This window comes from Squalius cephalus (assembly GCF_949319135.1).
Source record: "Squalius cephalus genome assembly, chromosome: 9".
Classification (NCBI taxonomy): Eukaryota; Metazoa; Chordata; class Actinopteri; order Cypriniformes; family Leuciscidae; genus Squalius; species Squalius cephalus.
The window spans coordinates 24873553-24899094 of NC_137130.1; the positions used below are offsets into that span (position 1 = coordinate 24873553).

The 25542-nt window shown below is 37.7% G+C and overlaps 1 protein-coding gene across 3 annotated transcripts in view; it reads right to left on the reverse strand.

Annotated features, from left to right (window-relative positions):
* Positions 1-18727, reverse strand: part of pard3bb (par-3 family cell polarity regulator beta b) — a 316476-nt gene extending 297749 nt beyond the window's left edge. For 2 of the 3 annotated variants that reach the window (XM_079882104.1, XM_079882103.1), the window contains exons 1-3: positions 18442-18727; positions 17774-18044; positions 4171-4272 (exon numbers count right to left, since the gene is read on the reverse strand). In XM_079882104.1, the coding sequence (XP_079738230.1) occupies positions 4171-4272; positions 17774-17890 (219 nt within the window). In that variant the 5' untranslated portion in view covers positions 17891-18044; positions 18442-18727. The remainder of the gene's footprint in view (positions 1-4170; positions 4273-17773; positions 18045-18441) is intronic. The other variant, XM_079882105.1, reaches the window with a different exon arrangement.
* Positions 18728-25542: the final 6815 nt, after the last annotated feature.

Below are 25542 nucleotides of genomic sequence, written 5' to 3' on the forward strand. Positions count from 1 at the left end.
CTACAGTCTGATGGTAAACCACTTTCTAATGTATTGGACCAGATCAGAAGACTACGTTCGCTCTTGAGCCAGCGTTGCAGCAAAACAAGGGAAATAATCACAGAAGACAGGATCTTAGTTGAAATGGTAAGTATTCTCTCTGTATTCTCTAAGTATTCTGTATTCTCTCTTTTCAGAACAATTTCAATAAAAGATGGAAAACCAAACAAAAAATACAACAATTGGGACAGTGAATTTCAGGTAAAATGTCCAATGGCACACTAAATCAGAGTTCCTTTCAATTAACTGTACTTGATGGAAATAAACAGAAATTTAGCTAAGTTTAGTGTCCGTCCTGTTTCAATGTTCAGTTAAAGAATTGGAGATATGCAACTCCAAGATGAAAGGGGATAAAAAAAATGGTTCCTGTTCACAGTTGCGAATAACGTCCAAGGAAGGGGGAAAAATGTATGGTCCTACCACTTCGATGAAACAAGAAATGTTGTCCAAGTTCAGGAAAAACCAGCTTGGCCCGCCAGTTTCCACCAATGTTGAGCACTTCTCGTTGATGGCAGAAACATTTCTAACTCAGAACTCCAAGAACCTCCACATTCAATTTCAAAGAGCGATATCGAGGGACAGAGAACAACAACCAAGCAAGTTGTTCAACCCAACCAAGAATAAATTGATTATGATCAGGAATAATCTCTGATGAATCAAGGAAAATCTGTTTCACGCAGTTTTCAATGGATGAATCAGCTCAACTTCTCGCTTAATCCTTGGATTCAATATGAATGCAATGACAACTATTTAAACAATTCTTTCCTGTCAATGATGTCAATATTGTCCTGGTTTCAGTTATTAATCTAGTTTTTCTCACTTACTTTCTTAACTTTACATCTGCAAATGACGTGCGTCACTGCTCCAGCGTCACTTTTTTCCGTGACGAGACTCTCACTTCTCTAACCCGCGCTAGTAATGACCCAACCCACTAAGGGCGGAGCTAATCCGAATTGTTCAACTTGTTTATTTTTCTAGTTCGTTACATTTACTGTTGTTTCTTCAGCAATATTTAATATCTTAAACATTAAAATATTTATATGTAAATCTTAATCTTTTCTTTTTTCTTCTTCATAGGTTTGATGAGCATTAGTAACCTTGGTTACACAAACTGCACTCAGAAAACCAAAATCATGCAGTGAGTGAATACAAAAATGAGTTCCCTTTCACATCTTCTTCTGCTTTAAAATTGCTTTAATGCTTAAATTGGCAAGACTTAAAAACTGTGCATATTCTATGATTCTACTTTCATAATGCAGCACTGGTCCGATTAGGCCTTTGACAATTCTGTCTAGTGGTCAACCGATATATCACCAAGGCAAATATATCTGCCGATATTGCATTTTTCAAATATCGACATCGTCCGTTAAGTTTTTTTGTTTGGTCAATGTGTCGGAAACGGGACTTTAATTTTGACAGCACTGAGAACGCCAGCACCTGAATACACAAAGCTTCCCGTCTCCATCTTCATTACTTTACAGTCTCTGTTTAACAGTTCTGTCTAATATGTTATTAGATTGCCTTTTACAATTCTGTCAAGTGGTCAACCGATATATCACCAAGGCCAATATATCGGCCGATATTTGGCATTTTTCAAAGTTTTTTTTGTTTAGCTGATGTGACGAAAGAAAGTAAACAGTATACGAAAAAGTATTATAGTATTTGTTTTTATATTATTAGTAAAAGAAAGGCAAACTATTTTATAGCATTTGCTTTTATATCATTAGTAATGGAAAGGCAAACTTCTCACCTACTATCAGCATTCAGCAAATTCTGAACAAAATTCAGCAAAAAAAAAAACAATTTATAAGACAGTTGTTGTCAGATTTCATTGGTGATTTCTAATATGAAATGTATTAGTAAGCTTGGTGAGCAGCTTTGGAGGATCTGATGTTTCCCCATTCAAAGAGCTGCACTTGCATGACTGAAATAGCTGCCTGAGACGTGTTTCAAAGATGGCTGCCAAGTGAAATTACTTGTCGTAAAGAGACTTTGGCAATATCCAGTTGGCCATTATTCCATATTCACGTCATCTTTACTGTGGTGTATGTAAAATTAGGGTTACTTTGTCTGCACCGGCACCAGCCATTTTTGACCGGCCATTAAGAAATCTATATTGGTCAACCTGTCAACTGTCTTGTGTCCTTATTATCAAACCTTAATATGTGAACAGCTCATTATTCTGTGCTGCCTGCTCTCTGTAAGAGTGGTTTGAAGAAGCATGTTTCTTGTAGCATACAGGTCAGGAGGCATAATTAAATGCATTCGTTTTTTTATAAAATATGTAAGGGATAATGTATAGCGAGGCGGTTGTTATAGCGAATAACAACCCCGACAGGCTGAACGGGAATCAGTGTCTTGAATCAGCCTGAAGGGGTTGTTATTCGCTATAACAACCGCCTCACTATACATTATCCCGCTTATTACATGGCTACCTATAAAATAAATAAATAATTTGACACAAAATATTGATTTAAAAAGGAGTTTATTGATTTAAAAACGATTGTATTGCTTCCGCTAAAGAAAATAGTCCGTTCCGCGTCCATAGCAACGCTCTGTTTTTCATGGCAACGGTGTGTTATACTTCACAGCGGTCTGTTATCAAGAAATAACGGACCGCATTCTACATTGGAATTCAACCAAGCCATGTAATAATACTTTTTAATCCTCAACTGTATTAAATTAACGCATTGAATTAACAGCCTTAATCAAAATATGGTACCAAAATAGTATTGTTTTTATAGACATAGTTAGGTCCAATTATAGAGGGTATGAATGCTGAAACATTAGGCACTATCCTCTAAGTTAATAGTCCCACTCATAATCTTTAAATCATGACAATTTTTCATCTTTCATATGCAAATTATTCCTCAGAAATGGGCTGCATTCCCTGTGGCTAAAGCCTATAAAACACTTCCACACTTTGATTATAAAGCGCTATCCCAGAAATCATCTTGCTCAGAGAGAGAGAGCGTGCCACCTATAATGCCTTGTGCCTTCACTTCTATTAATTAGTGTGCAGAAATCAAAAGCTTTGCATCTGATGTCTGAGAGAATTCAATTAGGAGGCAAATGCCCTTTTGTGTTATCGAGTTAGGAGCGGCCACACAGCTCAATATAATAACCTCCATATAGAGAAAGGACAAACAGAATACCCGAGGGCTCATTGAAGAGACCACTCTTTCCTGAGAGAGGGTGGTCTAAATGGCCTCCTCTCAAGCAAATGTCAACGATGTGCTTTCTATGAAACGGTGAACCGTATGCTCGGTTCCCATTATAAACAGAGAATGTCCATAAAATGATATAAATACATTATGGTTTACAATTCATAAATTCCATTAAAAAAAGTACTTTACATATAGTAATGGTATATTTAATATTTTCTGCTTTTTTCACAGCACATATATTTATCACATATGGCATTACAACCTTACCTGTGGTTTTTCATATTCCATAAATTGTTTTCCATAAATTCTCACATTTTCTCACAACTTCTCGACAAATCTTCTCACATTTGCAAGAGTAAATGTGTTCTGGTGTTCTTTCCTCTGCCGTTTTGTTGCTCTGGAATTACTGACTTTACCATTGAATGGGACGAACTATAAAAAGCAAAATGCATTCTTGCTAATGCTTCATAGTTTTATTATACCATTGGATCAAACAACTACTTGAACACAAGAACAAAGCCAAAGAAAAACTTCCATTTGGCAGATTTCTTAATGAATTTATGAACAGGGTACCATGAAATAAAACACAACACATCTTCTAAAGTGTCTGGCCACAAGATAAAAAATAACATACATCGTGAACACTGCAATTATATTCACAAGAATAGCTCTTATTAACCAGTTACGAGTTTTCATATCAAATCATTCTTGCAAATTATTCCTTGAGTTCACAAGTGGATACTGAATTAAAATACCATTCACTTACCAAACTAATCTAAAAAACATTAAAATGTTACAAAACAGTATTTTTGTTTGTAGTTAAGAACAGCTAGCCCATAATTTTGTAATTTAGGTGGGTGGAGGAAGAACTCCCTGAATTATATAGGAAACATTGAATTAGGTTTAGGACCTTAATGTTTACTTTATGCCAATATTAATACCCGACTGTTTCCTTGAGCCTTACCTTGTCCTTGTCCTCCACCAGGTCTGTTAGCACATCATCAGGGTCAAGAATACCCCCGTCACAGTATTCAACATGGTGGGTTCGTACCAGGAAATCTCCCTCCTATAAAACAAAGCATCAGTGTGAATTATCAGCAATACAACATGTGTATTGACCTCAGACTTATCAGTTAACCAGGTTTCCCACAGTGAAGTCTAAACTGTTACTATGTTCTATAAATGCAATGGCTTGAGTCTGCCCATCAGGGCTAACAATACTCTTGTGTGTCTGAGCTCACATCAGAGCAGTGTGTATCAGGACACTCTGATGAACAAGCAGCACGGGTCGTCTTTCATTGTTATAGTGCTAGTCTTCCCACACAACTCCTCTACAGCTGGAGTTCTACAAGGGGAGTGCCACAAGGCTCTATCATGAGCCCAATGGACTTTTCTGATTAATGCTGACAAAACACAAAGCAGAACACCATCCACTTATCATCAAACCCTTGTGAGTTCACAACCTGTTCTACCAGGTCCCAGAGACTGGTGTGACATTACTCAAATCTGAGCTCCAAATGTCAACTTAAGCTTATGCCAAGAAGTGAAGAATAAAGAAGACATCTGCGCAACAAATGGCTTAATTCCTTCTTGCGCTTGATCTTATGTCATTACATCTCACTTTTTGGCTGCATTCATGCTGCGGGCTCACTTAACACAAAACAACTTAGAGTTGATTGATTTCAGGCAATGCCATGTAGAAAAGTACAGGAAATAGTAGTGGGAGGTATGTTGTGCTTAAACCGTGTTTGCCTTGGCTTGGAGTAACTGTAAAACTTCATTGATGGAGTGAAACATGACTTTGATATGGGCCTATCCTGTTTAACTTGGCTGTTGCAGGACGGCAGAGCTGTCAGCTCTCAACAGACAAACTGAGATTGTGTGTATGAGTCATACATTTACACAATGTTCATTTAAAAGCCAAATCACTCAGCACTACAGAAAAACAGTCACCAGATTTGACCTTCTCTCAGTACATACTGACATACATGAGCACAAACATGACTTAGATAAATATATAATATCTTTAACATAATGGAGATAAAGAAAACTAGATCTCTTGGATAGTAGAGAGGCCAAACCTACAGCTCCAATCAATGTTGCCCTAAAAAGGCAAACGATTGGCCATTACTGGCATGATATGATGGCTCAAAGCCAAATGGCGGATGCACTAATTGCAGGTATTTATAATATGTTCAATTGACTCCTTTTGCTCTCAGGGGCAAATGCTCTCAAGAATGAGAATGCAAATATATTTTGCGAATAATTTGAACTGATCAGGTGAAAGGTTAGCATACTTTTGTTTCAACTCTCTTCAAATACATAGGCTAACTAACAAGTGAGCAAATATTGACCAAATTTCTTGGAAACATTATGCCTCAACACCCCTGTTATAATCATTATCTAAATAAAGGTATGCTTCAGTATTGTTGCTGTGAAACAGCAGTCTAATTAACAAGTTCACAGTCTCAAGAACATTTGAATAAGTTTGAGAAGTGAAACCTTCACTTAAATAAATGCAGCACAAAGAAGAGCATATCACGTAACAATCACTTTTTGAAAAGATTTATACTTTATATCACTGCTGTGACATTTGTTATGGGGGTTTAAATTTTGATTTATTTGAGTTTTGAGTTTTGTCTGTGTCTGTTCTTTTTAAGAATTTTTTCACAACAAGAGTCATTAGTTGCATAGAAGTATATTTTAAACAAGACACTCTCTGCATGAGATTAATCCAAAAAAAAGTATTTTCTCTTGTTGCAATGGAAATTTTTGCTCACACTTTAAGCATAAACAAAAATGGCAATGCAACAAGAAAAAAATGCAATTATATTCCAGACAGATTTTCTGTGTTAATAATTTATGCAGTTTTGCTGCTCAGAATGTTCCGATATTTTTACTAAAAAAGACAAAAGAAAAACATAGAAATAACAAGAAAGTCATTTTTCATACATAGCATGACAAAACAATACTCCAGCAATAAAACAAATGGCACAAACACATGTATTATCTTCTCCATCTTTACAATGATGTCCCCTTAGGCATTTAGAGGTTTACTAAGTCAGTTTTCTAAAATTCCAGATTTTATCACCACCATACATACTATTTAAGCCGACTGAGACTTGTTCCTTATTCTGATGTCTCTTCTATGGCAGCGGTGTCATCTTAGAATACTAAAGAACCCCCAATGCATCACAAAAAGCTTGTATTTCATTTAAACAATAAAACCATGACACTGGATCTCATATGATCTCATCTCACACAAACCATGAGCAAAATGACATTTGACAGTCAACGCACCTGTTTAATCATGATTTCACCTAAATGAGCCCTGAGCTTTTGAATGCTAGCAGCGAGGCAGGGTGAATGAGGGTGAGATGAAGGCCATGAGCCTGGCAGTTTCTGGCATTCAACAAAGGGCGACAGTGTGCCAGTCTATGGGAATAATGCTGTATTACATGCCACATTAAGGCCTATTCCCAGCTATGAGAACATTGAATGAGGATACGTGTGTAGCGAGAGATAGCGAGGCTACGCTGTAATGAAACGATGGAAATCTCTGGAACATTTTGCCATTTTTACCCTGATGACGGTGAGCAGTGGGGTTCCTGCCGTATTTCTATGATTGCTTTTGTTGGTGCAGGGTCCATTACCAAGCCTAACATCATTACCAGACTCATAAACAGTAATGATGATCATGATGGTGATGATAATGATGCAATAAGACGTTGTCCATCTCCGAGAAAGATCTTCCACCTCCGCACCGCATTCTTGCACATTCTGGTCAAATATGAAAATACCAATTTTGCTGTGAATTGAATTTAATAAACATACCATTTTCTGACCCACACCTCATTTTCTGTTATGGACCGTAATATAGCCTGAATGGAATAAGATACTTTTTATAAGGTGGCACAATTGAAATTAATATTTTCCAGGGCACAGAGGCCAATGTGAAGGGCCATGAATGTGGGTAATCAGTACTTAAATGAGTCTAAGAAATAAAAGGAAGAGTCCTGATCAGACAGTGTGTCTGGATTCCCGAGTCCTATTGCAGCATTGTGTTTGATAAATATCAGCAGCACTAATGCAATAATCAGGAAACCAACCCACATTAATACACCGTAGATGGACATGCACACAATTTCACTATCAAATACACACACACATACCCTTCCATCCCACAAGACTGGTCCACAATACACAAGAAATGGCCAAAAGTATGTGGATACTAGAGATGTGCAAAACAAGTTGACTAGTCGGTGGGTTGGCTAAATTAATAGTTGACTATCTTAAGGAAGGCCTTCTTCTGGTTTCAGGTATTACTCCGAACGTATATTACTCCCAAATAGTGTATTACTAGTATATTTTCAGTGATTTGCTGCATCCAAAATCGTATACTGTCTGAGTAGGTACAACATTTGAATTTGAACCATTAAAAAAGTATGTTCTATATATAGTATAAATGTGGGTAGTATGAATGAAATTTGGACGTACTACATGCGTCATGACGTTATCACTGTCGCGTGACCTACCAGCATCAGTTGCGCTTCACTGCCATTCATAAATCCTCTCCCGTGGCCTCATGGGACAGTAAAGAGTCCATTGAATCTCGTCGGAAGTAGTATGTAATCCGGGTACTTTTCGCTTACAGTCTTTCGCATACTATGCATCCGGTCATAATGCTCTGTTGGCGTACTGTTTTTCGCATACCATATTGAAGGGAAGTATTCAATTTCGGACGTAGCAATTGTCCCTAGTAGAGACACGTTGTGGACGCAAAATAACACGTCTATGTGATAGCATATGCTTATACAAAAAAAAAATCAGGTTCAAAAAGCAAGGCACAAAAACCCAATCCTAACCATAACAACAAACGCTAAAATGAAACCCAAACACAGGCTTACTTTACCAGCCTAATTACACATTGTTTATTTGGTTTATTCCAAGAAATGTCTTCAAAGAGAGCACTATCCCTCCAACTGTCACAGAAAACAATGACTACAGACAAATAAAACCACAATGGCGGATGTGGATCCACAGAAAATAGCACTTTTGGGTTCTGAGAGCGAGATGTGCAGCCAAAACCACCTGAATCGCTGAAGGCTGAAAGGAGGTACTTCACAAGGACATCTTGATGTCCAGAGGTAGTTTCCATCACAAACCACGCACCTAGCATGGGTTGCTTCTCATTGAGAGCAGATGCTAACCGACTCTGTCTCTGAGGCGAGGCATGCTAATTGTTTTCTTGCTGGCACAAGTCCAGTCTTTCCATGTTATCAGCTGCTTTGGCAGCCAACTCAGCACTCGTGCATCTGGCATTCCTGAGCTTAATGAAAAAACAGCAGCACAACACCGGCCTACGTCTGCCTGGGTAATTAAGTGTCCCTTTTCAATGGCCTGATAACTTCCTGAGTGACTCCCAAGCACTTCCTCTACTTTCTCTTCTCTCCCCCTCCCCCCCCTCGCTCGCTCTCAAACTATTTACTGCCTCTGAACAAAGGCTTCCAGACATGCTAAATACGTAGGACCTACAACTCAAGCACATTTCTTAGTCCGGAACATTCTTGAGAGCGCTGGCTGAAGATCACAGGCGTCTTTTCTTCTCGCTGGAAACCGACATGTCCGGGTCAATGGAAAACACCTCGTTGAATATAACAAAACACAAAGCAATACAGAAAGCGGAGGGCCGTAGTATGCATGCGGCAGAAATTAGACAGCAAATCCTCAAAGTGGTAACCACACTCTTTTCAAGTGATAGCTGATGTATGGCACCGTTTAAAAGGCTGAAGATTAGCGCAACTAAATCTAGGGCATTTCTCGTTCACTTTAATCCTGAAACGCATTAAATGCATAATTACACAGCTGCAGGAAAAATTTTCAGATTAGCATAACAAAAAAAAACACAAGACTGTGAGCTACTGAGACTTCAATGGCGGAGAAGGAAATCTGGTAATTAACAACACTTCTCGTCGCTCTATCACGGGTGAGATAACTCACAGCCAAGCAGTTGTGCTCCAAGCTGTGAGAGCTAGCTAAGAGGTCGAACTGTCCACAAATATGAAACGCAGAGAGCAAGGCTACAGCTTAACCTCAATTAACTTACAGGCATTTGGACAAGTTGAGAGCCTCCAGTGCAACAAAGCCAACACGCAATTATCCCGTCCATAAAACTAGGCCAAAGTGAATGGGAAAACATTTGGTAGAGCAGTGGTCTGCAACTGGTGGGTCATGACCCAAAATGGTGGCAGGTCTGTTCTGGTCATGGACAGTGAGGGAAAACAATGCTCAATGTAAATAACAACTTAACCATGGAAAACAATTAGGCTTATCAACTTTTAAAATGGAGCACAAACAGTTCCCTTATGTATTGTTGCTGATGTCAAAGGCCATGTGACCATGTACAAAAAGTATTGCAAGGTACAAATAAATACAATTTTAGTACTGTGTTCGTTTGCAATTGTCAACTTGATGTTTAATATGACATCTGGGTCCTGAAACAAAAGGAAAGGAATTTGCAAAACTACATTTCAAAACTGAAAAGTCATTGGGTTATCAATTCATCATAGTTGGTCAGGCTCTGTATAATTAGGTTAACATTCTTTGGGGGCGTTCTTGTGCTTACAGTGGACTATTCAAAAGTCCAACAGGAATGGTCTTGAAATGTATCATTAAACACATTCTTTTCCTAAACAAGCAGTGTTTCGTAGCTTCTTTGAATGAGTTTACCATACTAGCGCCATTGAATATTTGAGGCTTAGCCCAGACTGGGTGCATTTAGTGCCATGCTTTGATTAAAAACTGGACTCTTAAACACTTTACAATTAAATGTTGACACACTAACCGTTTCGACATCAGAAGTTTCCTTAAAAATACTGTAGTTAAAAAAAAAAGAACAAAGAAAATTTGTCCCTTTAGGCTTTACGTATTCTGTAAATAAGTTAACAGACGGTTTAAATGACTACTTCTAAAATTAAAATAGTTCCTGGATTCACTAAAATTCACAAAGTTTGTGACCTCACAACCCTCTACAATGCGAGTAAATCGAGACAGGGATAGCTGCAGGTCAGAGTAATGGGCGTGCCGAACGGAGGTGTGCCATAATGTGAATTGCTACAACAGAGATGAAGAAATAATAAATAGATATTATCCATGTAATGATTTTATCAGTAAGTTTAAAGAAGGGGTTTCTCCGTTATGTAGTTTTTGTAAAGAGGAAGTAATTTAGTTGTAATTATACCAAATTATTTTGGTCCAAAGTTTCTATGTTTATTTTTGAGGTTTTACTAATTTTTTGGATGCAAAATGCGGAATTGTGGATTTTTATAGATTTAAGTGTTATGTATGATTCTGTATGCCACTATTGTTATTATTGCAATAAAAAAAAATAAAAAAACAACAGATGAAAATAAATTGTTAGATTTCACTCACCAGTGTTTGAGTTGGAGGAAGAAAAATGTGTTATTTATATATACAAATATTTATATTTACATAATATAAATTATATATAAATATATACAGTATATACATGCAAATATTTCTTAAATAAATACATGCATGTGTGTGTTTTGGATGCGATTAATCTTTTCACAGCCCTAATATATATATATATATATATATATAAAGAAACCAAACCAAACCAAAGTAAAAATATGCATGGTATTATATGTTATACTAAAAGTAAAAGTAAAAGTAAAACAATGGGTAAAAACCCTTAAGATAAGCTGTAGAAAGAAGCACACAGAATAATGTAAGTGCACTTTTTGGGGGGTAATAGCGCCTTAGAACGATTACATAATTGTGGCATCCGTAACTCTAATCCCGATTACAAATTCGATTAATTGTGCATTTTGAATTGCTTGAAATATGATTGAAATATGATTTTTCCATTTAATTATACAAATGTCTCATTAAAACGTCTATAAATGTATTAACAAGTACAAAAACAAGGTTTTGCAAAAGTGATGTTGTCCACTGGATTCAAAACAGATCTTATGAATTTCTATCCATCAAACACTTCGTCAGAGCTTTCTTCAGCATGTAGGTGCCTTTACAAAAAAACAACGCAAGCTCAGCGTGTCTGTTACATGTCTATGGCAATCAATGAGTAAGCTATGAGACACAGCAACCCCAAATCATCCACGCGTGTTCAGCAAAACTTCCTGGCAAATATTGAATTGTACTGGCACTGAATTCAAGCTTCATATTGCGTGGCAGAGCCGTGAAGTCCGTGAAAGGTTCAAAGACCACACTGATTGATGAGGGTGTTAGTATTCCTGCAAACATAATGCTCCGTTTGTTCTGCATTTTGTGCTGTAAGCGCAGAGACGTGATTTGTGAAGCCTCCCTGCATTCATGAATAAATGCAACATTATGATTATTAACTCTATTAATGAAACTTCAAGGGAAACCTGAAGGACATTAGTTAACAGCAGCTCTGAATCATACAGTCTCACAGGGAAAAGAACCAAGTAATGAAAACAATCTATCACAAAGATCGATTATACCGCCTTCTCAGTACTGACAAACCATACTGCGGTACAACGCTTCCAATCATAAACGGAACACAAGTAAACTTAATATTACTGCGCTGCATAGTACTATACATGAAGCCAATACCATTATACATCATTGTGTGAGAGTGTGTAAATTGTGTGTATGCTTGCATGGACCCTCTTCCTTTTATTCTGGCTATTTAAATCAAAACGAAAATTTTGTCTTTGTTGCAATATCAACTACTGGTACTTTTTATATCAATACTAAATCAATATCTTAGGCTACAATAATGGTCCATGACTAGAGAAAATCTAGTTCATCTGCCATATTCTTAGAAATGTGTAATCATGTTGGTGTCATATAGTTTTGAAAAACTTTTATACAAATAACAAAAGTTTAAATAAAAAAATGCTAAAAAAAGTCATGTGGAGTAACCATTAAGTAAAAAAGTGTTCCTTACACTTTGAACATTTCAGGAGACTTTTTGTTATGTTGGTTGCACCACATGACTTTAAGGTCCACCAAAGCGTTTTTTGCAAGCTGAAAACGCTAGACGGTCTGCTGAAAACGCCTAGCTCTGGGCGCTTGAGAGCGTTTTGGCAGCACAGCGTTTTTTCAGTTGAGACGCGCCGTTGCTATGATACAGAATATCCACAGCATAGTTTACTTGTAACTGGGTTCGCAGATAATTTGTTTCATACAAAAAATTTATTTTTCATCCATTTTGTTCGGTTAGCTCTGCTGGTTGATGTCGTTGTACAGAAAGAATGTTGTGACAGTTGGTCGGTGTGGTATATGTCCCGCCCCTCCTCCACTGTGATTGGACGGCTGGGTAAAAAGTGACAGTGATGAGTGCAGCGTTTTACCCAAAGTTGAACATTCTTCAACTCTCGGCGACCTGTAAAAAGCACAGAGCGCTCGGCGCTTCAGCGTGAAAAAAACGCTCAGCCCCTCGTTACGCTCATGGCGTTTTAAAAACGCGGCGCTCCCATTGAAAACAATTTAAAAAACGCTTTGGTGGACACACGGCTTAACAGACAAATGTTTATTAATCAGCACTAAAGCAGTGTGGTTAAAATATTTTTTTCAAATTCAGACATTAAAAACATGATTATCATCGGTGTAATTTACCATCTGGATAAATTACATTTGAATGTATTTTTGAATAAACTAAGGCTCAGTTCAGGATGCAGGTAACATTATGGCCATATGTGACTCAGATCTGTTTTTGTCATGACACTGTGAACGGCATGGAATCTGATCTTTTCAATTCTGATTTGGGCCACTTCCATATGTGGTACTAATGCTGCCTTCATGTGCTATGGAAAAGATGATATTTTCCACTTGTGAACTGGTATTTACCAGTGTGTTGTGTTCAAGTGCTTTTGTTGTCGTAATGTAGTACCCGCAAGGTCTGTGTCAGTAGAGTATCTTTTTTATCTTTACAAAAAAACAAAACAAAACAAAAAAACGTAAATGTGGTGCTATTCTGATTATTAAAACATAATTAATAATTTAAAAAAAAATAAAACGACATAAAATGATTAAATATGAACCAAGGAAATTGCGGCGAAGTTGAAAATTGAGTGTTAACGCATTATATTATAATTGTTAATGACACAACATTGTATAGGCTAAAAAAACTATCCGCTAACAGTATTCACGACTCTTGCGTTGCTCTCCGCCATTTTGAAAAGGTCAAAGGTTATCTCATCTCGGCAACTCGTGCATCAAAATATTCTACGAGTTGCCCAGTGGAAAATACCACATGAGGGGGTGTTCATGTGCATTTTCCAAGTCGGCTTTTGGTATTTACCATAATTACCATAGCACGTGAAGGCACCATAAATTCGATGCAGGTCAAATGTTTCGTGTAAAAGCTGACGTGGAAAATGCACATGAACACCCCCTCATGTGGTATTTTCCACTGGGCAGCTAGTAGAATATTTTGATGCACGAGTTGCCGAGATGAGATAACCTTTGACCTTTTCAAAATGGCGGAGAGCAACGCAAGAGTCGTGAATACTGTTAGCGGATAGTTTTTGTTGCCTATACAATGTTGTGTCATTAACAATTATAATATAATGCGTTAACACTCAATTTTCAACTTCGCCGCAATTTCTTTGGTTCATATTTAATAATTTTATGTTGTTTTATTTATTTTTTATTATTAATTATGTTTTAATAATCAGAATAGCACCACATTTACGGTTTTTTGTTTTGTTTTGTTTTTTTGTAAAGATAAAAAAGATACTCTACTGACACAGACCTTGCGGGTACTACATTACGACAACAAAAGCACTTGAACACAACACACTGGTAAATACCAGTTCACAAGTGGAAAATATCATCTTTTCCATAGCACATGAAGGCAGCATAACAGTCATATCGTAATTCAGACATTTACGTCACTCTAGAACGACATTCGTCACAATTCTGCACTCATGGGAGTCACATCAAAGATTTTACATACCTCAAGTTATCAAGACAGTTGCGAAAGGTAGTCAGTCAGTGAAGGACAGTTAGAACTCATAAGTATTATAGTGACATCTCTAGGCTATATATTGATTATTTTTCCCGATTAATCTAACAAATCTTTTTTTGTTTATTTTCTGAATAGACGATTAATCCTTTGGGTTAATTTACCAATAAATTATAACCAATAAATAATAACCGTAACTAATCTATGCATTAGCTTTTACCTAATGATGTTATTTATCACAAAAGATAAGGTTTATGCTGTGTAGGCCTAATTAGGGAAGGTGTTTACTATGGCAGAATTACAGTGTGAATCCTGAAATGTTTTTTTCAAACTGCACTCTAATTAACTAACCAACTATAGCAGTAATGATAGTGACAGTAGTATCAAGAATGGCGGTGTCCATAAAACCATGTAGTTTTACAACTACTGTCAGCGCAGGCCAGATATTTAATAAAGGCTGATTTTTAGCATGGCAGGGAGCCGGCATCAATGTGGAACATAAACAGCACGACGAGTCAACGCATTTCACTCAAATTGACTAATTTATGTAACTGACGTATACGATCACATCAACACGTAGTTCCAGCCCTAGTCCAGACCAACAAAATGAGCGTAATGTCAAGGTGCTTTCACATTTAAAGTTTCTCCGCGAAATTTCACCGTTGAAATCCAGTCATTCTAATATGAATTCACACGAACAGGTTTCGCGTGAGGATGAAAAAAAATCAAGATCGGATATTAATCGAATCGTGAAATTTGTGCCAATGCCCAGCCCTAATATTTAGTACCGTGCAAATCTTTTTGTGACCCTGACCGACTACGGCCAGATCAGAGAAACTCTGCAGGGGCCAAACAACAGACATTCACCCTGGCCTATAAATGAGGCCCCAGAGACAGCAGCCAATCAGGATTCCTCAAACAGCTCCATCCATCCTCACTGAGGCCTCGTGTGCGTCACTAGCCCACGCGTCTATTCCCCTGAGACTAACAGCCAATAACACTGAGCTGATGGGAATAACAAACACACAAATAAAGGCTAGGCACGCACATATACATGTCTGAGAGAAAGGACGTGCCCACCCGAAAATTCGCCTGAGCTTAGCTCGACACGCAGTGGCCCCTAAGAGTAAACGCCTGATAAGACCTCACACATCGATTGCATACTAAAACCAAGCAATACCTCGATCCAACTGGCAATCTCTTGTCAGAGCCCTGACCTGCCAAATCCATCGCATGATATTACGGTCTGCTACGCGACAGGGTGCAATACGAGGCCACCGCCACCCCGGGTTTGATCACTAAACCGGCTTCGGTACAAAACGCGAAGACCGTCTCCCATCAGTCAAATTGACCACTCTAAAGACAAAGCAATAAGACAGTAAATTGTAAGGCGAGGAAGTCGCACAGCAATCTACGGGCTCATTTGGGCCCAGCGGCTCCTGGAGAGATGCAGGATGAAAAGCCTGTTGTTTATTAGGAGCCCCATCTAAACCCTAATGCTCCGGGAGAGAGCCGAATCCACGTCCGCATCGGCCCAGGGGGGAATAGTGGGAGCCGGCGAAAATGGGTGCCACTCAAACTGATGTAGGCCTACTATTTAAATAATGAAGCTCAAGCAGCAATGAGGGAGATATCTGATGAGGGGGCAGAGGGTCAGCGCTCAGGGGGGAGAACGCCTGACACGTTTTAACTCTGATTTGCATTTATCACATAGAAAAAAAAATTGGACATGGCGCATCTGCACCCGACTTCATAAAATCAGTTTTGATGATTCCCGTCATCAGAGAAAGGCACTTATGAACCCTTTTAAATCTTACATTAATAAGAGTGAAGGATCGACATTTCAGCTCCCATCAGGCTCAGAGCACGTGACTAACAGGTTTGAAATTAATGAATGAGGTCTTTACAGTTCACTCAATCCCATAAGATAAAGCATGCATTTTTGATCATCCTCTAATTAAATGTAAAACCAAATCTTAAAAATTACAATAATGTAGCATGTGGTAATCCCACAGTGATTTGAGCTGTACTGTTAAAGTAGGGCTTAATTAGCAAATCTCAGAATTATTATTAACCTTTATAAAGATGAACAAGATGTGAAACAAAACACATTAGGCCTGAAGGACTAGTTCACCCAAAAATGAATCTTCTGTCATCATTAACTCATGTCATTCTTTGCCTTTTCTTTTTATTCAGTCTTGCGATATGGTTACCCATTTTAGGGTATGTTTACATGACAATGATGGTAGGGCTGTGCTATTATGTGCAATTTCGTCTTACAATGATTATGAAAACAAGATAATCGAGGTAAAACGCATTCCATCCAGCGCACTTTCTTACCTTCACATCGGTGAGCTTTCGCTTTCTTACATTAACCTAGTATTAGTTTTTGCTGAAGTATCAATAACTGTGAAATTTCACTGACATTTGAAATGACTCATATCATGAATTAAGACTTTGATCATATCACCCACCAATAATCGTCTTAAATAAATTATCTCTGAATGATGAATCTTAAATGATTTCAATATTGACCAAAATAATCGTGATTATGGTTTTTGCCATAATCGAGCAGCCCTACAATGATGTACTAAATACGGTGTACAGACATTTTTATTATTTTTTTTGTGTACAGACATTGTCAAAATGATCCCAGTTCACACAGATCCACGAAAAGCACTGCATTATCCATGTCAAGCCAGTAATTGGCGATGTCGCTTTGTAAAGAAACACTACATATAGACTGAACACGTAATACACATGCGCATGACGATACTGTTTTCACAAATTTGCGTTTTTGTAGTTTACATGGAGACGATAACGGTATTGTTTTCAAAAACTTGCATTTTGGGAAACCCGTTTTCAAAAAGATTGTGTTTTTAGGCCCCCAAACTGCCAAATCGCAGAAAAAGTTTTACGTTTTTAGTTGAGAATGGTGTAGTGTAAACGGCCGCTTAATGAACAAGCTGGACTTTTTTGAAAGAAATCAATACTTCTATTCAGAAAGGATGCATTAAATTGATTAAAATTGACAATAAAATACTGTTAAAATATATATATAAATACTGTTCTTTTTAACTTTCTATTCAGAAAAAAAAATGTATTACAATTTCCAGAAAAAAATATTAAGCAGCAAAATGAATAATAAGAAGAAATGTTCAAAATCATCATATTAGAATGATTTCTGAAGGATCATGTGACACTGAAGACTGGAGTAATGATGCTGAAAAGTACATTACATTTTAAAACAGATTTAAAATATATTAAAGTAGAAAAGAAGTTATTTGAAATTTGTATAATATTTCAAATTTAGATTTTTTTATGTTTTTTTAAATGCAGCCTTAGTGAGCATAAGAGCCTTCTTTCAAAAACATTAAAAAAAAAATTTTTTTTTTATATATAATTATGGTAAAGCATTTTGAATTATACATTTTTGGTTATCCTTGGACTCTGCTGTATTCCGTAAATCTTATTTAAGCACATTCAAACTTGGTCTCTTCATCTCCTTCTGTGTTTCATTAAATAAAGCAAATCTTGTGTTGGGGGGGGGGGTGTTTCCCCCCATCTCTTTATATAATGTGTTACTCACTTGCTCTAGTAGTTTTCTGTATCTCTGGGTGGCTTGCTGAATGAGATCTCGCACTGTCCATCCTTCCTTACATGGGACAACAACACCAGTCCTTCCAAAACTCACTGTCACTTTCATTTTGAATCCAGAAAGGGGATGATGAATCCAGATGTGTCCCTAAACAAACTCCAGCAGCAGCAGGTGTGTGTGTGTGTGTGTGCTTGTGTATCTTCAGCCAGGCTACACACTGCTTTTCTGCATCAAACTTTACTCCTTCAAACACGGCATGATCCTATACAAAGAAAAACAAATACTGTAAGTAAAACAAATAAAATCAGATGTTTACTAACTATAAAGCAGTGTTTACTTAACTGTTTAATAAAACAGCATGGATAGATACAGTGCGTTGAATAGCAACAGCTGGTGGGAAAGTTAAACAGAGTCGGTGCACTAATAATAACGATGTAAATAAATTTTCGGGCTGGTTTTATTATTACAGTTAGAGATGAGAGTGGTTAGTGTCCCGTTGACTTGCTGAACTCAGACGGCTAACTGGTTAGCTCTGATGGCAACACTTTCACTTTTTAAACTCATCGCAAACTCTTAAAACATGAAAATGTACCGAAATCAAACGTTAAACACGTATAAATTACGATTTCGATTTCATATCAAACCTGTTTTGCACTTACTTTTGGTATATTATGGAGAGGCGAGAAGGTTAGCGGCAAAAACTTTGGCGAAGTGTTGTTGAATAACCCTCACAAATCATGCAGTCACGCTGTCTTTATACAATTAACGTTACCCACTTTATCGATGATCCGCGTAACAAACGAGCATTTACTAAAGACACTGAACATGTGTGGATGGCGTTTGCATCAGTATTTTGCCCGGATGGAGTTGCGCCATTCCTAAAGTTCCCGAGCAGCCTCCAGCAGTGTTATCCCAACATAAAGAGCGGGGCCACACAACTTTATTAAAGGGCCAGAACACATCTGGTCATGGACCACTGCAGGACACTCAGCACGCTATATGCTAACTATTGTTATAATACCAACGTATGGACACATTTCACATATTTGCCTATAACGTTGTGCTGTTTCTAAAGGTAACCATGAGCCTTATCCTACTTATTTTTTATGCTAACAAATAAATAAACTGAGGATACATCAATAAACCAGTGAATAAATAAACAGCATGGGTAAAAATAAATAAAAAAAACGTTTTTGTTTTTTTAAATAAATACAAAATAAATAAATAAAATGGGTCTTGTTAAATAAATAAATAAATAAACAAACAGCATGGGTAAAAAATAAATAATAAAATAAACACTTGAAAGAAAATAAATAGGTCTTGTCTTCTGATTACGCCATGTTAAAGTCACCATGAAATCGTTTTTATGAATATTTCAGTTTTTATTATAAATGATAAATGACATCATTATTTATTTATTTTTTAATTCATGTGCAATCATAATCTTCAATCAAAATAACTTCCCCTTCCTCTTAAGGCACAATCTCCATTCACCTGTTTTTATGCATATTTTGGGAACGTCAAGGTATAAATTCTAAAATTGTTGCATAAAAATATACTATGCGCTCAATTGAGGCGGATCATTTTTTTATCCGATAAGAAGACATGCGCATTAACTATGGAAACACATTTACTGAATAAATCCCTCGATGCGCAACAAAAAACCTATGTGGCTTTGCCTCAACAGTGGATGTGATTGGACTAACCAGCGGACCAACTTCATTGCACAGCATCTCAAATGTTAGTTTGATCTTTCAGAAATGCCTGAGCCAAAGTCTTTCATCAAAATGATTCGCTTTAATTCTCTCCCAGACTTGATCAACATTAGGGCGTTAACAGCATTCAGAGCACCAGAGAGCACAAAGTCATCAGAGAGCCATGAATTAAAATGTCAATATTGGGTTGTTGTTGTTGTTTTTATAATACTCACAATTGTGTGCTATTTTGGGGTGTGCAATTTAGGATTGGTTTCACAGACAGGGCTTGGTTAAGCCAGAATTAGGCCTTTGTTCTATTTAAGTAGCTTTTATAAACATGCCTTAGAAAAAAAGAAAAGAAAAAAAAACATTAGTGGTGTGCATCTGGAGACAAAACAATGGCTAGCATAAGAAATGTCAGTGCAAGTTGCTTTCAGTTAAAACAGCTCAAACATTTTAGCTAGGCTTAAGCCTTGTCTGTGATACCGGGGGTACAATATGTCACAAATAATAATACTTTAATTTGCTATCAAGTAGGCCTATGATATTTGTTTCTGTGGCTGAATTTGGAATTGCACACTATCTGATCTTATATTTCTGCCATTTAAAGATATTTAACCTAACCAAAATGTTATGAATACCAAAAAACACACACGTTACACATTAAAGGGATAGTTAACCCTCAAGTTGTTCCAACCCTGTATGAGTTAGTTTCTCTCTTCTGTTGAACTCAAAAGAAGATTGTTTTGAAGAATGTTGGTAACCAAACAGTTGACGTTAGCCATTGACTCCCATAGTAGGAAAAAACAAATACTATGGAAGTCAATGGCAAAAAGTGTCAAATATTTCATTAAGATATATAGCTGAAAAAAACTGTACTCAGGACAAGAGATATTTATCATAAAAGTCAGGTTCGAAGAAAGTTCTGACGCATATTAAATAAACGTTTACAATTTATTAATAGTCATTTTCTGATTTATACAGAAATCTATCCCTCCATCCTTCTGTCTATCCATTCATCCATGGTTTCATCCATCCTTCTGTCTGTCCATCTGTCTGTGTGTTGATCACTGCTGGAGAGGAATAATGGGAAAAGGGGAACACACTCACTCTCTCATAAGCGATAAACATTGTAACACATATAATGTAGTTTTCTGGGTCATGAAATAAAACTTTCACTTGAAAAACTTTCAATTGCTAATGAGACCCCCGAAGTGAATGCAGAAAACTTCGAGGTTGGTGTTGAATAATTAAAAAGTGTCCAATGAAATAATGATATGTAATGCAGACATAATATTAGCTTGAGAAATAGATTTCATGAAAGAAGAATCAATGATAATTGTTAGACACCGGGGGCGGTTGCACCTGGAGCTTACAATATTTTATTGAACCTTGATGTTATGCAAGAGTTAGTTATTACAATACGAGATTAATTGAGCAGCCTGTGTTTTCTGCAGTGATTCTTCGTTCTTTAGGGGAATTATACTATCAGCTTTGCACATGATTACACCATAAGCACATTTTATTTTTAGATCCAAAACAAGCCACGATCCCGAGATAATAGTATTCTACAAAAACAATTTCCATTCCATTGTGTTTCCATTATAAACACAGCCCTCGTTTATTTGCTGGAGTAAGATGGTTGAAAAGATTAGTTCTGTTTCTTCCTCTACCCATCACTCATTTCTTTACAGCAGTCAAATAGCACCTTTTCCCGTGTTAATAAAACCGAAAACAGCCCGTTTCACTAATGCTAACTCTGTCTTCATGGCACTCAATGAGCAAAACATTAAAGTAAAGGTTAGTGTTAGGGCGTTGCTATTTAGGATTACAGGATTATAGTTAGACAGTGCTACTTATAGAAATAAGATCTGGTCTAATTTTGTATGCATATAAAAGCCTGCATGATTTTATGCATATCAAAAAAACATCAGACGTTTGATTACCGGACAGTTCACCCAGAGAAGCCTGGGGTTAATTGCTGTGCTTAAAGAGATATTTGAAATTCTGACATTATTCATTATTCATTATCATTCTAAACTGTGATTTTTTTTCTTTATGGAACACAAAAAGAGAAAAAAAAATCCAGCTTTGCATGAATTTAATTTTACATGCATTTTTAAAAAATACTTCAATGTAAAAACATGGATGTACTGTATACATTATGTTCACTGTATTTAGTACATAGTTAAAGACACCTAATATTTCACCTAATAATCTTTTTTTATGAAGATTGTGGTTTTATGGAGTTGATAGGGAAAATTATGTTCCTTTTTTATCAATCTGCACTAGAAAGTGTTATCAGATATGGCTTGTCCACTTGGTATGGTAATCTTTCTCTAAAATCTAAATCAAAGATACTATATATTGTTCAAACTCTATGAAAATGATTGGACTGTAAGATTATCCCAGTATTCAGACTCTGTATGACCTATGTACATTAAATGAGACTAAAAGGATTTTAAGTGTTATGAACATGAACTCTTACCATATTTTACTCTGTATTAGAACTCTGTGTTATAAACCAAACAGGTTTAAAAACTATTTTGTGCGATGTCTATCTATACATGTATGGTGTGTATGAATATTTTGTGTAATTTTTGAATGTATCAGGTTAAGTCGAAATGCTGGCTATTGAGTCCATTACAAATTTCCCTATCAGGGACAATTAAGTATATTTCAATATAAAGTTGGACCCTAAATTTTAAAGAATACTATTTTATGTTGTTGTTGCCTCTCTTATAGTCCAAGCTATTTACTTATTATATTTTTACTTTATATTCAAAGCACATGCTGCTACTTACCTTTGAGTCACAGAGATAATTCAGAGAGTATTCATAGCCTACACACAAAGCAATTACTAATAACACATTTGCACACAAGGCATGTCATATAGTATTACATTGAGTATGTGAATGAAGTCAAACAGATATATAATTCAAAAGCAGTTCTTTTTATTGGTATCAGAAGTCACTGAAAATGATCAGTGTAATTTCATTCTGAGACATTTCCCATCGACTGAGTGTCATAATAGGCTGCTTTTAGACCTGATATGCAAATTTGACCTCCTATTTGTATGCAAATTACCAGTGTAGCCTATATTTGCCATTGGCAAACAATGTGTTTACATTTGCTGGATGTGCAATATCGCTACCACTTTACAGTATAACGGCTATGTCTATACCAATGAATAAATGTGCAAGTCAGATGACTAACACATGCACCTGCCTAAACAAAAATCACATGAGAGCGATAAGTGTCAGGTGATAAGCAAATACAATCTCAAATTTAAAGCGGTGCATCTCAAACAAAACCGTTATGGTTTCGTTTGAGATGTACCACTTTAAATTTGAGATTGTATTACCCACTGTTATGGAAAATATCCATAAAATGGAGCTTACATATGTTGTGTGTTGCATTATCACCCAGAGAATCTATAATGGAAGGTGTGATTTACATGTATGTAGGTCTGCATGGCTGCTTGTCTAGACCTGACCCCTGCAGATCCATGGCCTAGTGTAAATGCATTCCCACTGTTCGGCAGATACGGCGAGAGCAAATCAATGTGTCTGTACAACATGTCCAAGCTGAGGAGTTGCAATGGGGGGTCTTCGTCACCGAAGACTTCCCACTGACACATTAGATTTTCCCCTTTAATTTCCAGTTATGTGGCGTTTTAAAGCGAACCAGCATCCATCCTTCCCCGGGATTGCCCATTCAACAGAAAATGGCTTAATTAACCACACGGTGGGGGGGAAGAGGACACTACAAAGAAGGAGGGTTTTCTATATGAAGCCAGGTTGTTTTTGTGTTTTCATTGGCTGTGTTTGGAATGTTCACTTAAACTAAAAAAAGAAAAACACATGATTGAAACCAGTTATTTCGAAATAACTAAAGTTATCATTTATAGACATTTTAAGAAACAAATCATGTTTAGAGTATGTTGACAGTCTGTGTAGTTGTATAGAGCTCCAGAAAATAATGAGGCGGCTTTGACAGTTACAGATTTGAAAAACAAAAAAGCGGGAATAAAGTACCCCTAAAATCTAACACAAAGAACCATTTCAGCATAAGGGTTCTTCAGGACGATATGGTTCCAGAACTGTTAATACGTGTAAAATAACCTTTAAAGAACCATCTTTTTTAGAGAGTACAATTTTTTTTTAAATAAAAAAAATGACGATTATTTATTGAAGAACATTTAACATTCATGGAAACGTCCCATTGCACGAATGTTCTACTGGAAGGTTATTTAGATTATTAAAATGTTCTTAATGTTCTCAAAGGTTCTTTGGGGAACCCAAAATGGTCCTTTATGGCATCGCTTGCGAAAACACCCTTTTGGGAACTTTATTTTTAAGTCTAATAGAGTGCTAGGGGTGATGTGGATGACAAAAACCAATTAATCGCTACTGGTTGGTTCCCTCGAGATGTCCTACCGTTTCAATAGAGGGATGACATCAAAACCTGGAATATTAATTCGCTTCTGTATATTGAGATTTTCCAATGGGTTTTTATTATGGGGTTTCATAAGGTCTGTGTGGTAAACATTACTTGATACTTGAACATTTTGCTCTACAACATAAAATCATCAAGTTACTGTATGTTTACCACATATTTTATATGTAATATTTTACTCATAAATTGAAAAACCCCATATAAAAACCCATTGGGAAATCTCAATCTCCAGAAGCGAATTACTATTCCAGGTTTTGATGTCATCCCTCTGTTGAAACAGTGGGAAATTGTACGACAAATGTAACAATAGTATGCATGTTGTCACATGACAAAAGTGTATGTATTTATCATTTAATAAAACTGTAAAAATGTCACACTTAACTTTTGGCATGTTATATGGCATGTCTTTTAGCATGTTGTTCGGCAACAGTTCTTCTTTTTGACCAGGCAATGCATTTTTAAATGGAATCCTGTGATGGCAAGACTTCAGCGTCACGTGATCCTTCAGAAATGATGCTTATATGCTGATTTTCTGCTCAAAAAACAAAAACTTATTGTAACGTCCACGGATCGAAGACGAAGGTCAGGCGAAGATACAAAATAGCAAAGGTTTATTAATAATAAAAACACGAAACAGTGAGCGTGTGCTCAAACAATAACCAGCAATGAAAAGGAGTGAGAGGGGAACTTAAATACACAGATCATGACGATGACGATGAACAGGTGCAGATGATGACAGGATTCTGGGAAGTGTAGTGAAGACAGGACGATGACAGACGGTGAATGTGACATTACTCCCCCCTCCCGCTAGGTCGCGACCCGCGCCGCAGAAGGCAGAACACGGGAGGGGGGGGTGGGTATCCTGGAGCCCGTGATGGGGAGGTGAACCGGTTGAAGATGGACGGACTCCAGGATGGTCCAGACGACCATGGCGGAGCAGACTAGTCAGGGGGCAATGGCGGAGTAGGAGACCACCCCTCGGGCGGTCCAGGCGGGGACGACCCTTCAGGCGGCCATGGGGATGCAGGCTGAGGAGGTGGCCATGGGGATGCAGGCTGAGGAGGTGGCCATGGCGGAGAAGACCCATCGGGCGGCCATGGAGATGCAGGCTGAGGTGGTGGCCATGGCGGTGCAGGCTGAACAGGTGGCCATGGCGGAGAAGACCCATCGGGCGGCCATGGGGATGCAGGCTGAGGTGGTGGCCATGGTGAAGAAGGCTGAACAGGTGGCCATGGCGGAGAAGACCCATCAGGCGGCCATGGAGATGCAGGCTGAGGTGGTGGCCATGGTGAAGCAGGCTGAGGAGGTGGCCATGGCGGAGAAGACCCATCAGGCGGCCATGGAGATGCAGGCTGAGGTGGTGGCCATGGCGGTGCAGGCTGAACAGGTGGCCATGGCGGAGAAGACCCATCGGGCGGCCATGGAGATGCAGGCTGAGGTGGTGGCCATGGCGGTGCAGGCTGAACAGGTGGCCATGGCGGAGAAGACCCATCGGGCGGCCATGGGGATGCAGGCTGAGGTGGTGGCCATGGTGAAGAAGGCTGAACAGGTGGCCATGGCGGAGAAGACCCATCAGGCGGCCACGGCGGAGAGGACTTTTCTGGT